This window comes from Propithecus coquereli, unplaced genomic scaffold, assembly GCF_000956105.1.
Source record: "Propithecus coquereli isolate 6110/MARCELLA unplaced genomic scaffold, Pcoq_1.0 Scaffold120, whole genome shotgun sequence".
NCBI lineage: Eukaryota > Metazoa > Chordata > Mammalia > Primates > Indriidae > Propithecus > Propithecus coquereli.
In genome coordinates this window covers 5,456,829-5,476,921 of record NW_012136081.1, presented here as the reverse complement: position 1 = coordinate 5,476,921, position 20,093 = coordinate 5,456,829, and the positions used below count along the sequence as shown (strand labels likewise).

Genomic DNA, 20,093 nt, shown 5'->3' with positions numbered 1-20,093 from the left:
CTCAAAAAAAAAAAAAAAAAAGAAAAATACAAGGATCTGGCAGAAATGCCTTGAGTGAGCCTCCAGGTTTCCCAATGGGACCCCGAAAATGACCCGAGACCAGCAGCTGAGGGAGAAGAGTCTTGTGCGTGACCAACTGCTAGATGTCCTCCACGGATGGGGGACACCAGAAACACATGGGGATCCTGATGACCAGGGGACAGCTGAGGAACGTGTGGGCACATGGGCCTGATGGCACCCGGTTTCCTGTGACAGACCGTCAGGAGTCACCTCCCTTACCCTGACTGCCCAGGAGTCCCGAGGTGAGGGGTCAGCATTGGCAGCGATGGAGACGGGCCCGCTCGCTGGCACGGAGAGCAGATGACGGGGGCGGGGACCTAGGCCCCAGGCCCCGGTACAGACGGGCGCTGCACCCACCTGGCCCATCTGCTCCTGAGGGGCCCTGGTGAGGATTCCGCGAAATAACGTCTGTGAAAAAGACCTGCTCAGTCGAGTGCCTGGCTAGTAGCAGGTCTTTGGCAAATGGAAGCTGTGACCTATTAAAGCTTGGACAAGTGACAGACTAGCCCCAGGTCACACTGCTAACACCAGCAGAGCCAGAGGGGCACCAAAGCTCCTAGGCCCAAAGACTGGGTCTCCTGCCACCTGCCACAGAGCTGCCTGCAGGGGCGCTGGTCTCCCAGGCACTCAGGGTTCCTGATCTTCCAGGTGGGGCCACGCACCCCGCGGTGCTCGTGACAGCACAGGTGTCAACCTGAATAACCTAGTGGAGGCCACTTTTGACTCAGAAGCAGCAGCCGCATTGTGGGGGATCCCCCATGAGCACCCCTACTCTGCCCAGCCAGACCTGCAGTCTGAGAGGGCCTGCTAGGGGTCAGGGGAGGAGTGGCCTGGGCTGCTGGCCCCTGGCGCCCGTGTGGGCCCAGGGAGGGCGAGTCACCTTCTGCAGCCCTCCCCCCTTCCCTGGAGCCATTGTGTGGCTAGGGGTTCGGTCTGGTGGCCAGAGGCCTCTCTGCTGGACCCTTCCTGCCCACACCATCGGCTAGGGGGAGTGAGGAGCTAACCTGCAGGCCACCTACCACATGCCGAGTAAATCCGTTAACCTCCAGTAAGCACCTACTGCATGCAGAGCCTTGCACTTAAGCCACTTACACGCATGGAGACCCAGCATGTAAGTCAGGTGTGGCCTTTCCCTTGAAGGTGCTCCAAATCCAGAGATATGGGGCAGTTTCCAAAGCCACGGGGGAAGCATAGCACTGGGATGCCCTGGAGCCAGACGGGGCATCATATTCGGAGGGGAAAGCAGGGAGCGCTTCCTGGAGGAGGCTGTGTCTGAGCTGTGTCTTCAATGAGGGGGTGAAATTAAGCTCTCTTATTTAAACTTCACAACAGCCCAGCTAGGCAGATATATGTAGTGGAGGAAACTGAGGCTTGGGTAAAAAGAAATAAGGCCAGAATTGTTTTCATTCATTTGTTTAATCATTCCTTTATCCAATAAATGTTACTGCCTATCAGGTGCTACTCGCTGTGGCCAGAAGGGCTTCCACCTTCCCTCCAAACCTCTGCAGTGACAGCCGCTACTCCCCAGGTGTCTGTCAGCCCTGACCGAGCCCTGTAACGGGCTCCCTCCCTGCCCTTTGCTCAGCTCAGCCGCCCCCGCCCCGCCCAGGATGGGTGCGGGAGCTTCCTGCCTGTCCCGGCCACTGACGCAGCATCGCCCCCCCTCCCCCAACAAAGTCCATGTGGCCCTGTCTTGGGCATTTCCCCTGCCAGCCAGGCCACTGGGGACCTGGGTGTGGCCAATGTGGGAGGTCTTGTCCCTGAGAAATCTGGGTGGTCAGGAAATTGGGTGGGGCTTGGGTCCCATTCAGTCTCTGCAGGGTTCCTTCTGGGTCCTGTGGCTGGCTCTTCACAGGATGGGGACAGCCTTGTTGGACCTTACCCTCAGATCAGAGGCTGTGGCCTCATGAAGGAACCCCCTCACTGGCTCCTCCTCTTGGGGTCCTCTCTCAGATTCCCATACCTCTACCTCCTTCTCCGGTCCAACGTCCTCTGTCTCTTTCCCCCTCCTGCCAACGGCCCAGCCTCCCTCACAGGCAGGAGCCTGTCTCGGGGCTCCTTAGTCCAGCCCCTCGGGCGTCCCCTCTGACCCTGCGCTACTGCTGCTGCTTGCGGATCTTGCTTCAGCCTGTCCTTTCTAAAGTGTGGGCAGCCCTTCTCCTGCCCTGGCTCCCCCGGTCTGAGCGCAGACCCCAAGTGCCTCTGCCTGTCTTCCGAGGCCTCTGCAATTCCCCTGTGAGCACCGCGACCCTGTCCTCCCCCGTGTGCTCACTCCACCACGCTTCTGCAGCTCCCTCCGAGGCACGCCCGCCCGCCCTGCCCCAGGCTGCCTGCCTACGTGCCCCTCCCTAACCCTCTGCCCCAGCACCCCCGCTGGTTTCAACCTGGCCTGTGTTCCCCGCTGGCTGTGCTGCCTTGGGCGAGGCCTCTCGCTTCCCTGAGCAGCAGGTCAACGTGAGCAACACCTGCCCTGGGTTGCCGCCTCCCTAGAGGCGGGGACCTTCCACGGCACGGGCACAGCTTGGCAGGTACAGTTGTCCCTCCGTATCCGTGGGAGATTGGCTCTAGGCCCCCCAGGATGCTAAAGTCCTTTATATAAAATGGTGTGGCACAGTCCTGTGTCACTTAATGCTGGGGATATGTTCCGAGAAAGGCATCATTAGGCAATTTCACCGCTGTGTGAACAACCTAGAGTGTACTTACACAAACCTAGAGGGTAGAGCCCGCCGCACGCCCGTTGTTCCTGCGCTGCAAATCTGTGCGGCACGTGGCTGCGCTGAATACGAGAGGCACTGGGACACAGTGGCAGATAGTTGTGTATCTAAACTTACCTAAACAGAGACACAGTACAGGAACAATATGATATAATCTTACGAGACCACTGTCACACATGCCGTCCGTCATTGGCTGAAACATCTCTCAGTGCATGACTATTTGCATGTACCCTACACACGTCCTCCTGTGTACTCTAAGTCATCTCTAGGTTACTTATAATACCTAATACAATGTAAATGCTATGTAAATAGTTGCTATACTGTATTAAACAATTTATATTATTTTTACTGTTGATATTCATTTATTTATTTATTTTTGAGATGAGGGTATCACTAAGTTGCCCAGGCTGGTCTCAAACTCCTGGGCTCAAGTGATCCTCTCACCTCAGCCTCCTGAGTAGCTGGGATGACAGCCGTGTGCCACCATGTCAGCTGTATTATTTTTTTAATTTTTTTCAAATATTTTTGATTTGGGGTTGGTTGAATCCACAGACATGGAACCTGCAGATACAGAGGGTCAAATTGGGGTGGGGAACCTGTGGCCTTAAGGCCACATGTGGCCTTCTAGGTCCGTAAGTGTGGCCTTTTGACTGAATCCCAACTTTACAGAATAAATCCTTTTATCAAAAGGGGTGCAAGCAGACAAAGATGAAGCTTTTCTTGGCTCCTTTGGTGCTTCAAAAAGAACAATCTTGAAGTCAGAAGGCCACAGGTTCCCCACCCCTAAATGGGGATGATGCTGCTGTTCTGGAACTACCGGCAATGCATTCCTTCTAGAAAGTCTCCTCCAGGAACAGGCTCTGCTGGGGGCGGGGGCAGGTGCCCAGTCAGTAAGGTGGGGGCAGCTCAGGCCGACTGGGGCCTGTGCAAAGCGTGGGGCTGGGGGTGCAGAGGGCTGCTGAGCATCTGGAAGGCAGCCAGGTGCCAACCTCGGCAGGTCCTACCCCCACCCCACCCCCATCCCCAGGGGCCCAGCTCTGCCACTTTTCCCAGGGGCCTGGGGAAGCCACGCAGTAACCATACTGTGCCCTCTTTGAGCAGGAGTGCCTGTCCCTGACCAAGCCAGCGCCACTGGAGCCAGCTTGAGAGACCTCACAGCTTCCCTGCTTGGAGCCCCCTCTCTGAGGTCCGAGCATCAGGGACTGGCATGGTGGCACTGTCCCTCAAGGCTCTGCATGACTCAGTTGCCTCTGCCCCCTCCTCTCTCAGCATGCCCCAGCCACGCCTGCCTCTCGAGTGCCCCAAAGCTCCACCTTGGGGGCTTCTGTGCTAGTTTCCCTCTCTGACACCTCAAGCCAAGGGCTCACGCTTCTATCCTCTCTGTCCTGGGAGTGAAATGACTTTAGCTTACTGTCACCTGATGTTCCCCAAGTCCCTGGGGCCCCTCGGGCCGCAGCGCGGGCACATACCGGGTGCTCAGTAAAGGGCGCCCTCTTGCCCGCAGACAGCTCGGGCGCACCCCGGGTGTGCGATTCTGCAGCAGCCTCAACGCCGGCTTCGTGTCACTGTGTCGCTGGAGGCTGACCCGGTTTGTCCTTTTCTCCGCCTGCTTCTAACTTCTGCCCTCGTGTTGATTTTCATGGGACTCCGAAAGGCGCTGCGAATCCGTTTGGAAATAAAGTAAGTTATTAGTACGGAGGCACAAGGTGGGCTATCTTGGTGTCCCGGACCAGCTGGGGCGGGGGAGGGGGAGCCCAGACGAGCATTTGGAAGCTGGTGTGCGAATCCTCCCCCCAAGACAAAAGGGATAGCGTCTCAGACACGGGCATTTATCTTCCCGCTCCCTGACGGAGCGCAGGTAGGGACACCAGGGACTCCTCTCATCTTGACCCTCATTTCCGGAGCAGCTACCCGATTATTTGGGTAAAGGGGCCACACGACCAGCGACTCCTCTTACAAAATTCAGCTGTGGAGAATGCGGGCATCGATCCCGCTACCTCTCACATGCTAAGCGAGCGCTCTACCATTTGAGCTAATTCCCCAGCTCAAGCTCACTTCCGCCACCGGCACGCATTGTGGCACACGTCATCACCGGTTTCCTCGCGGCCCTCCGCCCCGCCTGGCCGGCCGTCCCGCTACCCCATTGGTTTCCTTGCAGCTCCGGCTCCATGGCCATGATTGGTTTGGCTCAATATAGCTTAAAAAGCATTCGTCGCTTGGATTGGTGGTCTGAAGCGTCCGTCAAGCGGACGCCCTGCTGTTGCTACGGCGTAGGGGGAACCCAGCTAGGTTTCTCCCGGTTTCTGATTTGTTTCTCTGTCTCCGGGTCCTAGAGGTTCCGGATCCGTCAAGTCCATGGGAAAAGAATGCGCCTCTCGCGCTTGACTGACTAGGCCTGTGAGCCAATCGGAGTGGATGCAAGGGAGCCGCTGGTCGATCCAATAGGTTGCAGGAGGCGGGCGAGGAAGTCCAATGAGCGTGGGACTGGGGGCAGGGGAGGGTCACGATTGGCTGCGAGGCGGCCAAAGGGAGGGTGGGGGGAACTCAAGGCCTGCTTGATACGTCCGCCATTTTGGGCGCTTCGCTGATGGTGTCGGTGAGCGCGTTTCCCGCCTGAGCGCAACTAGCGGCGGGTTGTGGGCACCTCCAGGTAATGAGGGGGGCGGCGGGGCAGGCCGCGGCGCGGGGTGCGTGGGGCGCGTGGGCGGGCGGGCGGCGGGGCCGCTCCGTCTGGGCCTCGGCGGCGCGGGGAGAGAGCGTCCCGGCCCCTCTCCCCTCCCCCCCGGAATTCGCTGCTCCGCGGGCCCGGGAGGCGCGGCGCCGAGTCCCTCCCGGCCGCTCCCCGCTCGCTCCTGTCAGCTCGGGGCCCGGCCGGAGCCGGCGCCGGCGGCGGGACGCGGCCGGGGCGGCGAACTTTGCGCCGCGTTGACGTCCGCGGCCTTGCTCGGCGGCGGGCAGGCCGGCTAGACGCGCCCCTGCTCCGGCTCCAGCCTTTCCGCCCCGCCAGCCGCAGCCCGCAGCGTCGCCCACCGCCCCGGCCGGGGCTCCGGCCCCGCTCCCGCTCGGCCTCCTGGCTGCCGGCTCCCGGACAACTTCTCCGGGGCCTCGGGGCGCGTATCAAGTTGAAGCAGCAACTCGTCGTAGAAATTCGCGAAGGCCATTGTTGGACTCTTCTCCGGGAAACAAGTTTTGTGGGTTTCTGTTAATTCGCCGCAGAGTCATCAGAATACACACAAACCGGTTCGGAGTCTTTCAGTAGCCTGCCCAGTGATCTTTTTAACTCCGGTGTTGTGGCTCGGACGTAGACTTGGTCTCAGATGCCTCCCTGGTGTATTTGAGCCAGAGAGGTGGTCCTTCTTGTGGCTTAAAGTACCTCCCTCTTAAAGAAGCCCGTTCTCTCTTAACTCGGAGGTGTTTCTTCCTGCGCGCCTGCTTGCTTTGACCACAACTTGGACTTTTAGTTGGAGGTGGACGGAATGAGTCCTTGGATGTATCTCCGTGCCCTAACGTTTCAACCTCATGACTTAATGCCATTTTTCTGGCACTTAACATTTTGTCTGTGGGGAGGGATGTTTTGCTTTTATAGGAGCGTGAACTTGGTAATTGTTTCCTTTCGTTCTCACAGCACTTGTTAATGTTGATATTGTCCCACTTGACGAATGTAAAGTTTACTTTGATTTTGTCTGCAAGGTCATGTTGCAGATAGGCATCAAGTGGGATAGGGACTGCAGATTTCCAACCACTGAAATGTGCCTCAGCAAATGTATGATACCGAGTTGGTGGTGGTGGTTGAGTCTTCTTTACTCTGGAGTTAGACGGCCTGGATTCAGATCTTGGCTTGACCGCTTTCTAGCTTCGTGACCTTGGGCAAGTTACTCGGTCTCTCTGCTTCCTCTGTAATATGGGAATGATAATAGTGTCTACCCCATAAGTTTGTGAGGACAAAGGAGTTACTACGTGTAAAGCAGCTAGAACTGTGCTTGGCACGTAGAATCAGTTTAGTAATTTGTGGCTATTGTTACTAATTTAAATTTGATTTTTAAGTGTGTGGATACTATTGGGAAGTCAGATGAGTGTTTAAGCCCTGTGTCTTGGTGACTCTTTAGAAAGCTCTGTGTGTTTAAGAGTTACTTGGGCTGATGAAGTGAACTGGAAATTATTTTTTCAGGAGCAAGGTTGTTGAATATTCATTAAATTACATACATTTGGTAGAGTAATTAGTTAGTGGTGATACCTCAGAATGTTTTGTTTAAACAAGTGGTTAAATACAGAAAAGTCCATCAGGAGCTTAAGTAGGACTGTTACTCATGTCCTTTTGGCTACTACTTCTTGGGTTTGATTGGCCCCCAAATCCGTAACTTCAGGATTTCTTAGTGTGCTCCTGGTTGTTGTTGAAGATTGAAAGGATACTGTGTATTTTGATATGCTTCAGCAAAGATAGTTTGGGAAATAGCTGTTGTCCTGGATGGATGCTTTGGAAGCTATTCTGCGCTTCATTATGTCTGGTCAGGGAGTCCAGAATATTTAAAAAATGCCATTCACTCATACATAAACGCAGTCTTTTAAGGCCTACCCTGTGTGCTCTTCTCCATGGTTCATGAAACCATGCTTGCCCTTCCCTTGGTATTACTGTATTTGCTTGGGACATGGCTTGCTTTGTTGCTTTGGGGAAATGTATTTTGACAGACTTAGTCTTAAGTAGAAATGAGCATCTTGCTGGTGGAACTTACTTAGGGACGGGAAGAAGATTGTTTCGCGTTTAGAAGACTTTGTGTAAAGTATAGAAAACGAAATTAAACAAACAAAAATTTGGTATTTTCAATCAACTAATTGAGAATTTGAGAATCAGCCCATAGCTAAGCAGAAAATGAATATTAATAAAATGAAGATAGGGTGAGGTTGCTTAGCTTTTTAAGTTAAGTTTTTGCATCTATTTGCTACAAAGATAATGTGATAATGTGCTTATTACAAGCAAGCATCTCTTTAAAACAGTGTTCGTCAGGATCAGTATTCAGTTTGTTTCTAGGATAAACTTGTATCTTGCTGTTTTATGTTTTTGGTATTTGAGAGGCACCCTCTGTGTGTGTGTATTGGTCTAAAGTGTCTACAATATTTTACTACACTTAAGAAGAGTAAACGATAGTGAAAATGAAGCTGTTATCTGCTCAACTAAAGCTCTGCATTGAGTTTATTATAAAAAGCACAAGAGTCTGCTTTGGTCCCTATGAGTCAAGATCTAAGCCCCATTGGCTGAGTAGTGTTAGCTACTTTTTCTCAGGATGTACTGAATAATAGACGTGGCCTCTTGGCTTTAAGCAGCATTCATATTTCTTTCCTTTCTTTCTTTCTTTTTTTTTTTTTTTTTTTTTAAGACACTCAGTCTCACTCTGTCAGCCAGGCTGGAGTGCAGTGGCGATCATAGCTCACTGCAGCCTTGAACCCCTGGGCTCAGGTGATCCTCCTGCCTCTGCCTCCTGAGTAGCTGAGATTAAAGCTACAGCATGTGCCACCACACCCGGGTAATATTTTTTATTTTTTTAGAGACGTGCTCACGCTGCATTGCCCAGGCTAGTCTTGAATTCCAGGCTTCAAGCAGCCCTTCTGTCTTGGCCTCCAGAGTTGCAGAGATTACAAGGCGTGAGCCACCACACCTGGCTTCCTTCCTTTCTTAACAGAACTTCAAGTGATTGGATTTTGATTTATTCTAGATCAGGGATTCTCAGCTGGGGGTGACCACTCCCCCACACATTTGGCAATGTCCACTTTTTTGCCTGTCACACCTCTGGGGGTGGCTAGTGTGCTTCTAGAGGATAAAGGCCAAGGATGCTGCTAAACGTCCTACATTGTGCAGGACACTCCCCCTCCCAAACAACAAAATTGTTCAGCCCCAGATATCAACAGTATTGAGGCTGAGAAACTCTGCTCTAGATGGATGCTAGACTGGCCTGCGTTGGAATCATTTGGTATACTTTAAGACCATGGGTGCTGGACTCCACTTCTGGATATTTGTGGTGGGATTGAGAATCTGTTTTTAAAAAGATTCCCAGACAATACTGAAGTGTAGCTGAGTTTTGGAGCCACTGTTCTAGACCATAGATTTTAGGGATGGTTTGTGAGTTAAAGGATCCTTCTGGTGATCTGTGAACTCTGTCTTTGCAGTACCTAAATCCTGCATTGGAGATTATTAGTAGTGGGGAGAGATGGTGTACTTAACATCATTTTTCAGGTGCCTGAAGACTGAAGTTTTTTTAAAAAAATATTAAATGAATTGATTTTAGAAAGTAATTTAGAAACTTTTTTTTTTACCTTTACCTCATGAAAATACGTTACCTTATCATGCAGAATCTTAGCAGAATTCCTACCTATTTGCTTCTGTGCTGAATAACCTTATACTACTGTAATTTTTGAGTTTTGTATCTTTTGCCCTCGTCTTGTCCGTCAGCTCAGTTGTTTTTAGATGCCAGCTTCAACTTTTTTTTATTTTTAATTATTTTTTGATGAAGACCTACCTATTCCCAGAGAATTAGCTCTGGATCAGTTTACCAGTTCTGCCCTTGCAGGGCAGGAGACGCATATGGTATGCTCAACCTTTAAGGGGACCCTTCTGTACCCTGGACACTGGATCCAAATGGGAGAGTGTTCTTACCTCCTGGGAAGATGAGGTGCAATAGTAGAGAGAAGGGGCAGAGATCCTTTTCTTGCTCATACTTAAAATCTAGATTATCTAGTTTATTGAATGCAAGAATGTTAGTATGAAAACTTACACAAAATTTCAACAAATAAATGTTAGTATCTGGACATATAAAGTGCAGAAGATCATGGAGGCATTTTCTGATTCTTGACCCTGAAATTCAGTCTGTAGCTATGTTGAGAACTACAAGAGACCCCATCTACTTCTAATCTTCATTTATTTGATGAGCAAATATATTGAGTCCTTACTCTGCCAGGAACTGTATTAGAGATTCACTGGTGAACAGGCCCTTAAGGACTTGCAGTCTAGAGGGAGAGGCAAGCAATTACAAAAGAGACCAATTGACAAAGCTTGTTAGAATTGTACCTAGTGTAAGCAAGCAGTCTCTTAGAGGCCTTGGAGGAAAGCTGTTTTCTAGTTGGTTGGCTTCTTTGTTTAAACTTTGGGTGGTGGAGAGCTCAGAAGTGTTGCAAAAGAATAAAATAGTTATACCTTTGTTACTCATTTGTACTAAATGGTTACATTGACTTGCCTCCTTAAGCTTGAGGTTTTTAAAAAGCAGTGCCATTCTTCCCATGCTGGCGAAGCTGTTTTGTCATGACAAATAGGATTGATGTTTATTATTTATTATTCCATACACATTGGTTGTTGTCAGTCAAATTTGAAACACTGACTCTGTGGTTCCAGACTCAACAGAGGCTTGATGTAGGTTCTTGCTGTAGGTTCTTGCCAAATATCTTGAAGCATCCTTGAAGTGGATGTGCTTTGAGTGGGAATGGTTTTTGTTGTTGTTGTTATTTTTCTGCTGCAGTGTGGATCTAGGTTGACTGGAGATTTGTTTTTGTGACCATTTGACTTTGGCTTAGATTTAGTTGTCATGGGAGCCCCCCTCCCTCCCACCCGCTATGTTCTGCTTTATGGGGAGGGAGATAGTTACTAGTCAGATCAATACTCAGTGTATTTCGGCTTTTGAAAGATTATAGACTGACATCTGGATACCAAGTAGATTGGCTAGATGGTAAAGAAACAAGTAAAAGGGCATCTGGCAGTATGTGAAAATGCTTCTTACCTCTATGCCTAGCTAGGACATTTTCATGTCACAGACTTGGCCAAGAGCTGGCTTTACCCCTAGTAGAGGCTGTTTACTACCTTAGTAGAGGCTGGTCAGTGTTGACCTGTTTCAGATGTACTGTTGAAGAAGTTGACTGAATTTATACAACTAAAGTTTGATACATCCTGAACATCTTTTTACAGATATAAGGAGACTCTGATTTTGTACTTCTCAGCAACTGTGGAGAAAACTAGGGTATTATTAGTTCCAAAATTTCCTATAGTGGGTATATATATTGATTTGAAATGATTTGTACACCCCAGAGGTTTACTGCCATGAAATCTGATGGTCCAAAAGAAAGATGAATGAAAGATTGTTTTTAGGAACATTGGAGAGCAGGACTAAAAAGGCTGCAGAAATAGGAGTATGACTGAAGATTGAGTCGGACTTGGAGAAAGCTGTGTGGGATTGCTGGTTCGAGCCTGAGGTTCTCTCTACCTGGATGTAAATCTGAGCAAGAATACTGGTGGCAGACACACTTTGAGAAGACGAGAATGGATAGCCTGCCTGTGAACACATTGCATTCTGAGACCCTCATCAGGGCAGGTTACACTACCCACTAAGGCATGCTCCATGGTTGGGGGGCGAAATTGGCTGGGCTTTCAGTCCCCAGATTGGGGCAGTGGCAGGAGGAAAATTAACTTTTGACTTGATTTGTCGTTTGGGGCTTCCTTTCGTGAGAATCATAGTTTTGGACTGGAAGAGAACTTAGAGGTCATTGATTCTTAGAGAAAAATTTAGGTCATTTGGAAGAATGGACCCAGAGGCAGTGGCAAAATCTCAGTTCCTGGTGATTGTTAGGGTTGTGGTGACCCCACTAGACCACAGTTTTTAAGTGCTGTTTGTTTCAAGAGTGACATCACAGCTGGATCTCACTGAGAGTTAATCATAAATAGTTAGCTTCTGAATTGTTCCCTTATGGTGGTAGTACATGTCAGTTTTTTGTCACTATGTAGTAGATGAGGGGACAGTGTCTCTTGGTTTCCTTTTGTTGACATAGAGATACACGTTTTGAATGACTCCCCCTTTCGCCCTTCCATTGTGGCCTTCTTGTTCTTGCTTTATTATACCCTTAGATGGATTTAACAAACTATTTGGCACATATCATAGGCATAGTATTTTGCTGTTAAGGGAGTTTTCACAGATTAGTACCTGGTCTTTGTCCTCAATTCAGAATATATTGTGGTGGTCAAGAGTGTACAGGATCTAAAATAGCTGAGTTCTGGCTCACACAGTTTTCCAGCTGTATGATCCTGATATTAGCTGACATCTCGGTTCCATAGTATCTTTATTTGTGAAATGAATATTAAATGTAAACTGTTTAGCGCAGTGTCCGGCACAGATTAATATTTATATTATTGTTATTTATTTTCTTTTCAATAACAGTAAAAATAAGGACAGAAACAACTGTAAAGTACAGTGAATTTCCTGAAGGAGAGAAATGAAATATTATGGGATCATAGAGCTTTGAGGGCTAAATAGCTGCTCTGGGGAAGTGCAGGGTGATGGCGTTTGGGGTGAGGGGATATTATAGAGTTAGTGTTTATATGCAAATTTTTCCCTCCAAAGTTGGATTATATTTGTCTCATGTACAAAAATGTGATAATATTCACATTTATGTAAATAAAACATATATAACATAATCCTTTCTTTGGCTAGACTAGAGATCATAAATTTGAGGTTTGCAGTTTGCTTTCTAAAACAGTCGTCTTTAAAATCTGTTTCTTTCTGGCACTCAGGACATTATAAAGGTAGTTTCGTTTGCTATGGAGTCTCACATGTTATATAGAACCATATTTTTCAACATACTGTGGATAATCACATATGCCTTGAAGGATCAATGTATGTTAACAGATGATTGGATCTTTTTGATTTTGCACTTAATTTCTTTACAAATTCCACATTATAGCCAGACAACTCTACTGAGGGTCTGCAAACTTTTCCTGTAAAGGGCTAGTTAGTAAATATTAATAGTTTAGGCTTTGCAGGCTAAAAGATTTCTGCAACTACTCAACTCTGCTCTTGTAATGTGAAAACAGCCATAGCCAATATGTAAACAAATGAAGGTGGCTGTCATCCAGTAGAACTTTACTTACAAAAACAGGCAGAGGGCTGAATTTGGCCTGTGGGACGTAGTTTGCCAGTGCCTGCTCTAATCTATTTTTTATTTTAACTTTTAATGAGATATATTGAAAGAGTGTATATCAGTATATGTATAGGTATTACTAAACATTAAAACTGACAATTACGTACCCACTAACCAGCATCAGAAGTAGAATGTTGCCATACCTTTGGCTCCCTGTGCGTCCTCCCCTGACCACTCCCCTCATTCTCACCGCCCCCATGTATCATTTTCCTGCTTTACTTTGTGATACTGCCATCAATGAATGCATCGTTATATAACTTCAGTTTTACATGTCCTTAAACTATGTAAGTTGAATCATTTTGTTCTGTGTCTTTTCTTTTCCCCCACTCACATTGATTTTGAGATCCATTTATTCAAATCTTTGAGTACTTATTATGTCTTAGGCATTGTTCTGGTGCCAGGTATGTTAGTAGTGAGCAAAGGGGACGAAAGTCCCTGCCCTTATGGACCTTACATTTTTGTGGGGGAAACACAGTTAACAAATAAGTAAAAGATACAGTAGCCATCTGGTAATACAAACAGAGAGAAGAGCAAAGCTGGCAAGTGGGTGCATGGGTGAAGGGGCTGTTTGCAGATTGAAGTACAGTGGTCAGGGTAGGCCACTCTGAAAAGGGGCCTTTGAACAGGAGGTAAGGGAGCTAGCCACAGGGCTAGGGAGTGGAGGAGCATTACAGCATGGAGCAGGACAAGGTGCTAAGAGGGGGGTGTGCCTGCCGTCTTGAGGGACAGTAGAGAGGCCAATGTGAGGAAAGTAGGTGGTTGGGTTCGGGGGTTGATGGTAGGTCACACAGGCATTGTTAAGATTTTATCTTTTTCTTGGTGAGATGGGAAGTCATTTTGTGTTTTGAGCAGAGGTGTGACATGATCTGGTTTCTAAGAGTCCCCTGAAGCTGTGTTAAGAATAGCTGTCCCTGTGCGGTTGGAAGGGGGCTAGAGGCTATGGCAGTGATCCAGCAGAGCACTAATGGCAGCTTGGGGAACAGGGGTGGTAGTGAGAAGTGGTTAGATTCCGGGTCCTTCCTGAAAAGGGAGAGCAGACAGGATTTGCTGGCAGATTGGACGTGGGTGTGAGAGAGGAGTGAAGGATGATACCAGGATTTTTGCTTGCTGTGGGAGTTGCCATGTATGAAGAAAGGGAAGACTATGGGAGGAGCAGGCTGTGGAAGTAAGATCAGGACTTGGGTTTTAGACATGTTCAGTTGTGAAGCTTTTGGAGAGCAGACTGGAGGTTTGTAGGACTGAGGCATTTGGAGTTCATTCTGGGCTGCAGATAGAAATGTGAGAGTCTCCAGTGTTTAGATGGCACTTAACAGTGGGAGGTTGAGTGAGAGCATTGCAGGAGTGAGGCCCCAAGTCAGGAGGTCAGGAAGGAGCAGCCTCTGAGGAGGAGGAAAACCAGGCGAGGGTGGCATCTTTGAAGCCAAGGGAAAGTATTGTCTTCCAGGAGGGCGTGGGATCCTCAGCCAAATGCTGCTATTGTAAGGTCAGGTGAGATGAGGGCCAAGACTCCTCCCATGGCTGTGGCAGCACAGAATTTACCGATCACCTTGACAAGAAATTCCAATGTGGTGGTGTGAGAATAGCCTGGAAGGGAGCATTCCTGAAAGACTGAGAAGATGAAGGCACATAGAGAAAACTCTGTTATGGGGATTTGCCACAGTGATGAAGGGAGATTTGGGATCCTATGGTTTTGTTGATAGGGGAGAAATCACAGCATTTTTGTAATGTTGGTGGGAAATGATTCTCTAGAGAATGAACAACTTGCAAAAGCAGGAGAGGTGACCCTTCCTTGCCAGAGCCATGTTCTCAGGTTGGCAACAGGGAGTGGGACTGAGTGCCCACAAGAAGAATTGGCATCCATGGGCTCTTCCTTGGGGTAAGGAGGGAGAGCAGAGTAGAGGAGATGGGATAGTGGGAGCATATGGACATTTTCTTCTTTCTTTGTTTTTTTCCTCTGAAATGGAAGAAGTTCTCAACAGTCAGGGAGAATGAGGGAGAGTTGAGGCTGGTGGGGTGTGAGGAAAGAGGAGGAAGTAGGAAATGTTCCACGGGAAGGTAAGAGTGTGTGAGAATGGATTAGCAGCATGGAATGGCCTCCCTGAGGGAAGCAGCCTGAGTTTAACTGAAAACAGCATGGTTCTGTTATTTTTCCTGGAAGCAGAGTAGGCAGTGCCTCGTTTAACTGGGGTTGTGGTTTTCCTCAGCAAAAATGGCAAAGCAGGAGAGGGTCGAGGGAGTGATTTAATGGTGGGAAATGGAGTTAAAGCTGGGAAGGGAGGGAAGTGAGGACATGCAGATAGGGAGGTTTGTTCACACTGATGCAAGTAGCTTGTTTGTTCCTTTTCACTTCTGTGTTATATTTCAGGCTGAGTATTTCTCATTTTATTCTTTGTCCTATCATGAAGAATAGGATTGTTTCCAGTAAGAAAGAATGCTGCTCTGAACAAGTGCAGAAACATTTCTCCAGCGTATGAACTTTGGAGAGAATTGGCAGGGTAGTAGGACATGTCCACCTTCAACTTTAGTATACTAGATAGTGTAAATTGTCATCCAAAATAGGTGTGACTGTCCCTCCTACCAGCTCTACATCCTTGCCAACCTTTGGTATTGTCAGACTATTTTCTATTTGCCAATTTGGTGGGTATGAACTTATATCTCAGGATTCTTATTTTTTTCTTTTTTTAGTTTATAGGACTTCATAGCAAGGGTTTTTATTTTTTATTTTATTTTATTTTTTAATTTTTGAGACAGGGTCTCATTTTGTCTCTTGGGCTAGAGTGCAGTGGTGTCACCATAGCTCACTGCAGCCTCCAACTCCTGGTCTCAAGCAATTCTTCTGCCTCAGCCTCCCAAGTAGCTGGGACTACAGGCATGCACCACTGCACATTTATTTTTTAAATTTTTTTGTAGTGATGGGGGCTCAGCCTTTCCCAGGCTGTTCTTGAAGTCCTGGGCTCACGTGATTGCCTCTCAAAGGGCTAGGATTACAAGTGTGAGCCACTGTCCTGGCCGGGGTTTTTTAAAAAGTAGGTTCATTGCAATATAATTCACTTACCATACAATTCACCCATTTAAAGTGTACAGTTGAATGGATTTTAATATATTCACAGAATTGTGATCACTATCACGATCTAACTTTAGAACATTTTCATCACCCCCCAAAAAACCTTGTACCTATTTGCCTATTTTAGACATTTCATGTAAATAGAATCATACAGTATGTGGTCTTTTGTGACTAGTTTTTTGCACTTAGTATAATGTTTTCAAGGCTCATCCATGTTTTAGCTTGTATCAGTTTTAGTCCTTCACTGCTTTTAATTGCTGTGTAATACTCCACCATATAGATACAGCACATTTTACTTACCCCTTCCTCAGTTGATGAACACTTGTGTTGTGTCCTGTGATATTGTGAAATATATATTTGGTATTTCAGTTGGTTTATTGGCATACAACTCCTAAAATTCTTGAAATCTCCAAAATGATAAGTGTCTTTCTGTATGCTAATGAATTGACTAATGGCTGGCCCTCCCCTAGGTAGCTTAAGGTTCGGAACTGGTCACTGGAAAGACCAAGCCTGGTTAGAGGGTTGGGACTTTAAGCCCCACCCTCAATCTTCAGTGAGGGGAGAATGGCTGAAGGTTGAAGTGATCACCAGCTGCCAGTGATGTAATCAGCCATGGCCGAGTAATGAAGCTTCTGTAAAAACCCCAAGACTGGGTTCTGGGAGCTTCCAGATAGCTGAACACGTGGAGTTTCCTGGACGGTGGCTGGGAGGTGGTGGGCTCTTTTTAACAATCAGTTCTCCCTGAGAACTAACAGAGTGAGGACTTATTATTAAGAGGATGGCACCAGGCTGTTCATGAGGGAACTGCCCCCATGACCCAAACACCTCCCACCAGGCTCCACCTCTTACGTTGGTGATCAGATTTCAGCATGAGATTTGGAGGGGACAAATGCCCAAAAAAACTGTATCAGGTATCTTACAGTTTTTGTTGCTATTGTAAATGATATTTCTAAAGTTAAATTTTCTGTTTGCTGATAAATGGAAACGCAGTTGACTCTATATGCAGTAACTTCTCTAACTTAGTAAATTAACCTGTGGACTCTTCTGGGGGTTTTTATGTAGATAATCATCTCATCTTTGAATAATGACAGTTAATGTCTTTCCAGTCCCTTTACCCTTTATATCTTACTCTAGTCTTATTTTACTGCTTAGCACAACCATGACAATGGAGAATATAAATGGTAGTGGCAGGCATCATTGTTACTAGTCCTCCTTTTAAGGGAAATGCTTTTAGTTTTCACCATTAAATGTGTGGTTACGACCCCACCCCCGCCCCTTTTAACAAATTAAGGAAGATAAAAATTAATCTACCCTTTCTGGGATAAACCTAGCTTGATTCTGACTTTGTCTTTTTTTGGAAAAGGACTGTATTTTTTCAGTTTTTGCCTTACTACTATCTCAGGATTTGTGTATCCATGTTCATTGGTAAGCTCGGCTTATAATTTTCCTTTTTTGTATCAACCTTGATAAGTTTTATTATCAGGATTATTATAGTCTAATAAAATGAGCTGTAGTATTTCCTTATTTTTGCTCCCTTGAGAGTTTATGTAAAATTAGAATTATCTTTTACTTGCCTGTAAAACCATCAGGGCCTGGTGTTTTCTGTCTCAGATTTTTAAATCACTTATTTGGATGCTTTAGTATTTAGAGGATCCTTAGAATCTTTGTTTTTTCTTGAGTTACATTTGGTAATTTACATTAAAAATTTGTTTTTATCAACATTTTCTAACATTGGCAGAAAATCCTAACATTATCTTTTGAATCTCTGTCATATTTGTAATTGGTCACTAATATTTAATTTCTTAAAATAATAGTTTAGGTCATTAATTTCCAACCTTTTTATATACTTACATGTGCATACATATTTAAATAAAGTAGTAATTTCCTTTTAGTACGACTTCAGCTATACCCCGCAAGTTTTGCTATGTAGAATTTTTATCTTTTAGTTCTGAATATATTGAGATTATAATTATGATTTCTTCTTTGACTTACAATTTAGAAGGTATATTGAAAAATCTTGGTGTACGTGTCTTTTTAAAATCTTTGTTATTGATTGCAAACTTAAGCTGTGTTAATAAAATGTGGTCTAATGTGATTTCGATTCTTTGAAGTTTGTTGAGTCTTCTTTTAATGGTGTCTAGTTTGTGCAGATTTTTATCACTATTCTCTGTGTATGTAAAAAGAATGTGTGTTTCCAATTTTAAGATGAGGCTTTTCCATGTCTATTAGGTGAAACATCAATTCAGTTCTCATTCAAACTGGTATTCTTAACTAGTTTTGTCTGCTTCTGTCATTTACAGGGTGGGAGTGGGATGTTGTTAAAATACAATACCTGATGTCCCTGACTTAAGATGGTTTGACTTGGGATTTTTCCACCTTATGGTGGGTTTATTGGGATATGACCCCATTGTGAGTTGAGGAGCATCTGGATTTACAGTGGCTGAATTTACAATTTTTCATCTTACCATGGGACATATTATTGGGGCATAACCCTAGTGTAAGTTGAGGAGCATCTGTACCTTCTGTGATGGGAGATTTGTCAAATTTCTGTAGTTCTCAGTTTTTGCTTTGTACCTGTAGGTTTAGAATTTTAAAATTGCCTGTGACTTGTACAATTTGTCATTCTGTAAATCTTTGTCTCTAGTAATATTTTTCCATTAAAGTAATTTTGTCAGCTGTCTTATTGCTGTGCCAAGTGACTTGGTTAGTGTTTGCTTGCTCTATCTTTTTCTGCCCTTTTACTTTAATTTTTTATTTTTATTATTATTATTTTTTTATTTTTTGAGACATGGTCTCACTCTGTTACCTATGGGAGATGTAATAGCATCACCATAGCTCACAGCAACCTCAAATTCCTGGGCTCAAGTGATCCTCTTGCCTCAGCCTCCTAAGTAGCTGGGACTGCAGGTGCTCACCACCATGCCCAGCTCATTTTTCTATTTTTCGTAGAGTCTTGCTTTTGCATAGGCTGGCTGCAGGCTGTTCTCGAACTCCTGCCCTCCAGGGATCCTTCCGACTCGGCCTCCCAGAATGCTGGATTACAGGCATGAGCCACTACGCCAGGCAGTAATTTTTAAGTTTTTTGTAGAGACAAGATCTTGGTATGTTGCTCAGGCTGGTCTTGAACTCCTGGCCTCAAATGATTTTCCTGCCTCAGCCTCCCAAACTGTTGGAATTACAGGCGTGAGCCACTGTGCCGGCCTGCCCTTTTACTTTCAGGTTTTTTGTGGCCTAGATGTGCCTTTTGAAAGAAGTACACAGCTAGATTGAGGTTTATAATTTGACTCTTAAACTGATGAGTTAGTCCATTTAAGTTAATTGTGATTGAAATATTTGGTTTATTTCTACTCTCTTATTTTGTGCTTTCTAACTTGGCTTTTTTCATATTCTTTTTCCTTTTTTACTTTATGTATTGTAGGATTTTTTCCTTTATTCCTGCCTACCTCCTATATACAAACCCAGTGGTACAGAAGTTATACATTTGTTGGTGATCTTAGGAATTTCATATTTAACTTTGAGCGTAAAGTTAATATCTTCACCCTTATAAGAACCTTATACCCCTTCTCAATTTATATTCTTTTGTCTAATTTTCATTTTATTGCTCTTAAAATCCCACAAATTAGGCATTATTATTACAGGTTGGACTTCCCTTATCTGAAATGCTTGGGACCAGAAGTGTTTTGGATTTTGGATTTTCTTAATAGAGTTTGGAATATTTGCATGTACGTAATGAGATATTTTGGGAATGAGACCCAACTTAAACACAAAATTCACTTATGTTTTATATATACCTTATACACATAGCCTGAAGGTAATTTTGTGCAATATTTTTAATAGTTTTATGCATGAAACAAAATTTGTGTACATTGAGTCATCAGAAAGCAAAGATGTCACTATCTCAGCCATCCATGTGGACAGTCTGTGGTTGCTTGGTGTCACTGTCATTCCTAATTTTGAATTTATAGGCTACCTGTAAGCAATCATTTCCTTAACACTTATTCACACGTAAGTATTTAACAGTAAAAAATATGACACACCATTAATACAGTAAAAAATTAATGTGTTCAGGGTAACTAAGGAGCACAGTAGCATCACCACAATACTTCTATCAGATGTTAAACAACAGCAGATGAAGGGTGCTGAGAGAGTCTTTTTCCTCTTGGGGATGCAGAACAAACTGTTTTTTTGACTGTGATGCGTCACACAAGGTCTGGTGTAGGATCTTCTACTTGTGCTGTTATGTCAGTGCTCAGAAAGGTTCCGTATTTGGACGATTTCTGATTTTGAATTTTTGGATTAGAGATGCT

General features: G+C 45.7%; 2 protein-coding genes and 1 non-coding gene across 4 annotated transcripts in view; 2 read left to right on the top strand and 1 right to left on the bottom strand.

Annotated features, from left to right (window-relative positions):
• The window catches only part of LRP5 (low density lipoprotein receptor-related protein 5), a 123,138-nt gene extending 117,971 nt beyond the window's left edge, over positions 1–5,167 (top strand). The window contains exons 24-25 of the mRNA XM_012664840.1: positions 4,279–4,362; positions 5,108–5,167. Coding sequence (XP_012520294.1) covers positions 4,279–4,362; positions 5,108–5,167 — 144 coding nt within the window. The remainder of the gene's footprint in view (positions 1–4,278; positions 4,363–5,107) is intronic.
• On the bottom strand, positions 4,744–4,816 carry TRNAA-AGC. The gene has a single exon. It is a non-coding gene; the product is annotated as a tRNA-Ala (tRNA).
• A 166-nt stretch (positions 5,168–5,333) lies between the features above and the next one.
• Positions 5,334–20,093, top strand: part of PPP6R3 (protein phosphatase 6, regulatory subunit 3) — a 183,351-nt gene continuing 168,591 nt past the window's right edge. For both annotated transcript variants that reach the window (XM_012665606.1, XM_012665608.1), the window contains exon 1: positions 5,334–5,424. The gene's annotated coding sequence lies outside the window, so the exon portion shown is untranslated. The remainder of the gene's footprint in view (positions 5,425–20,093) is intronic.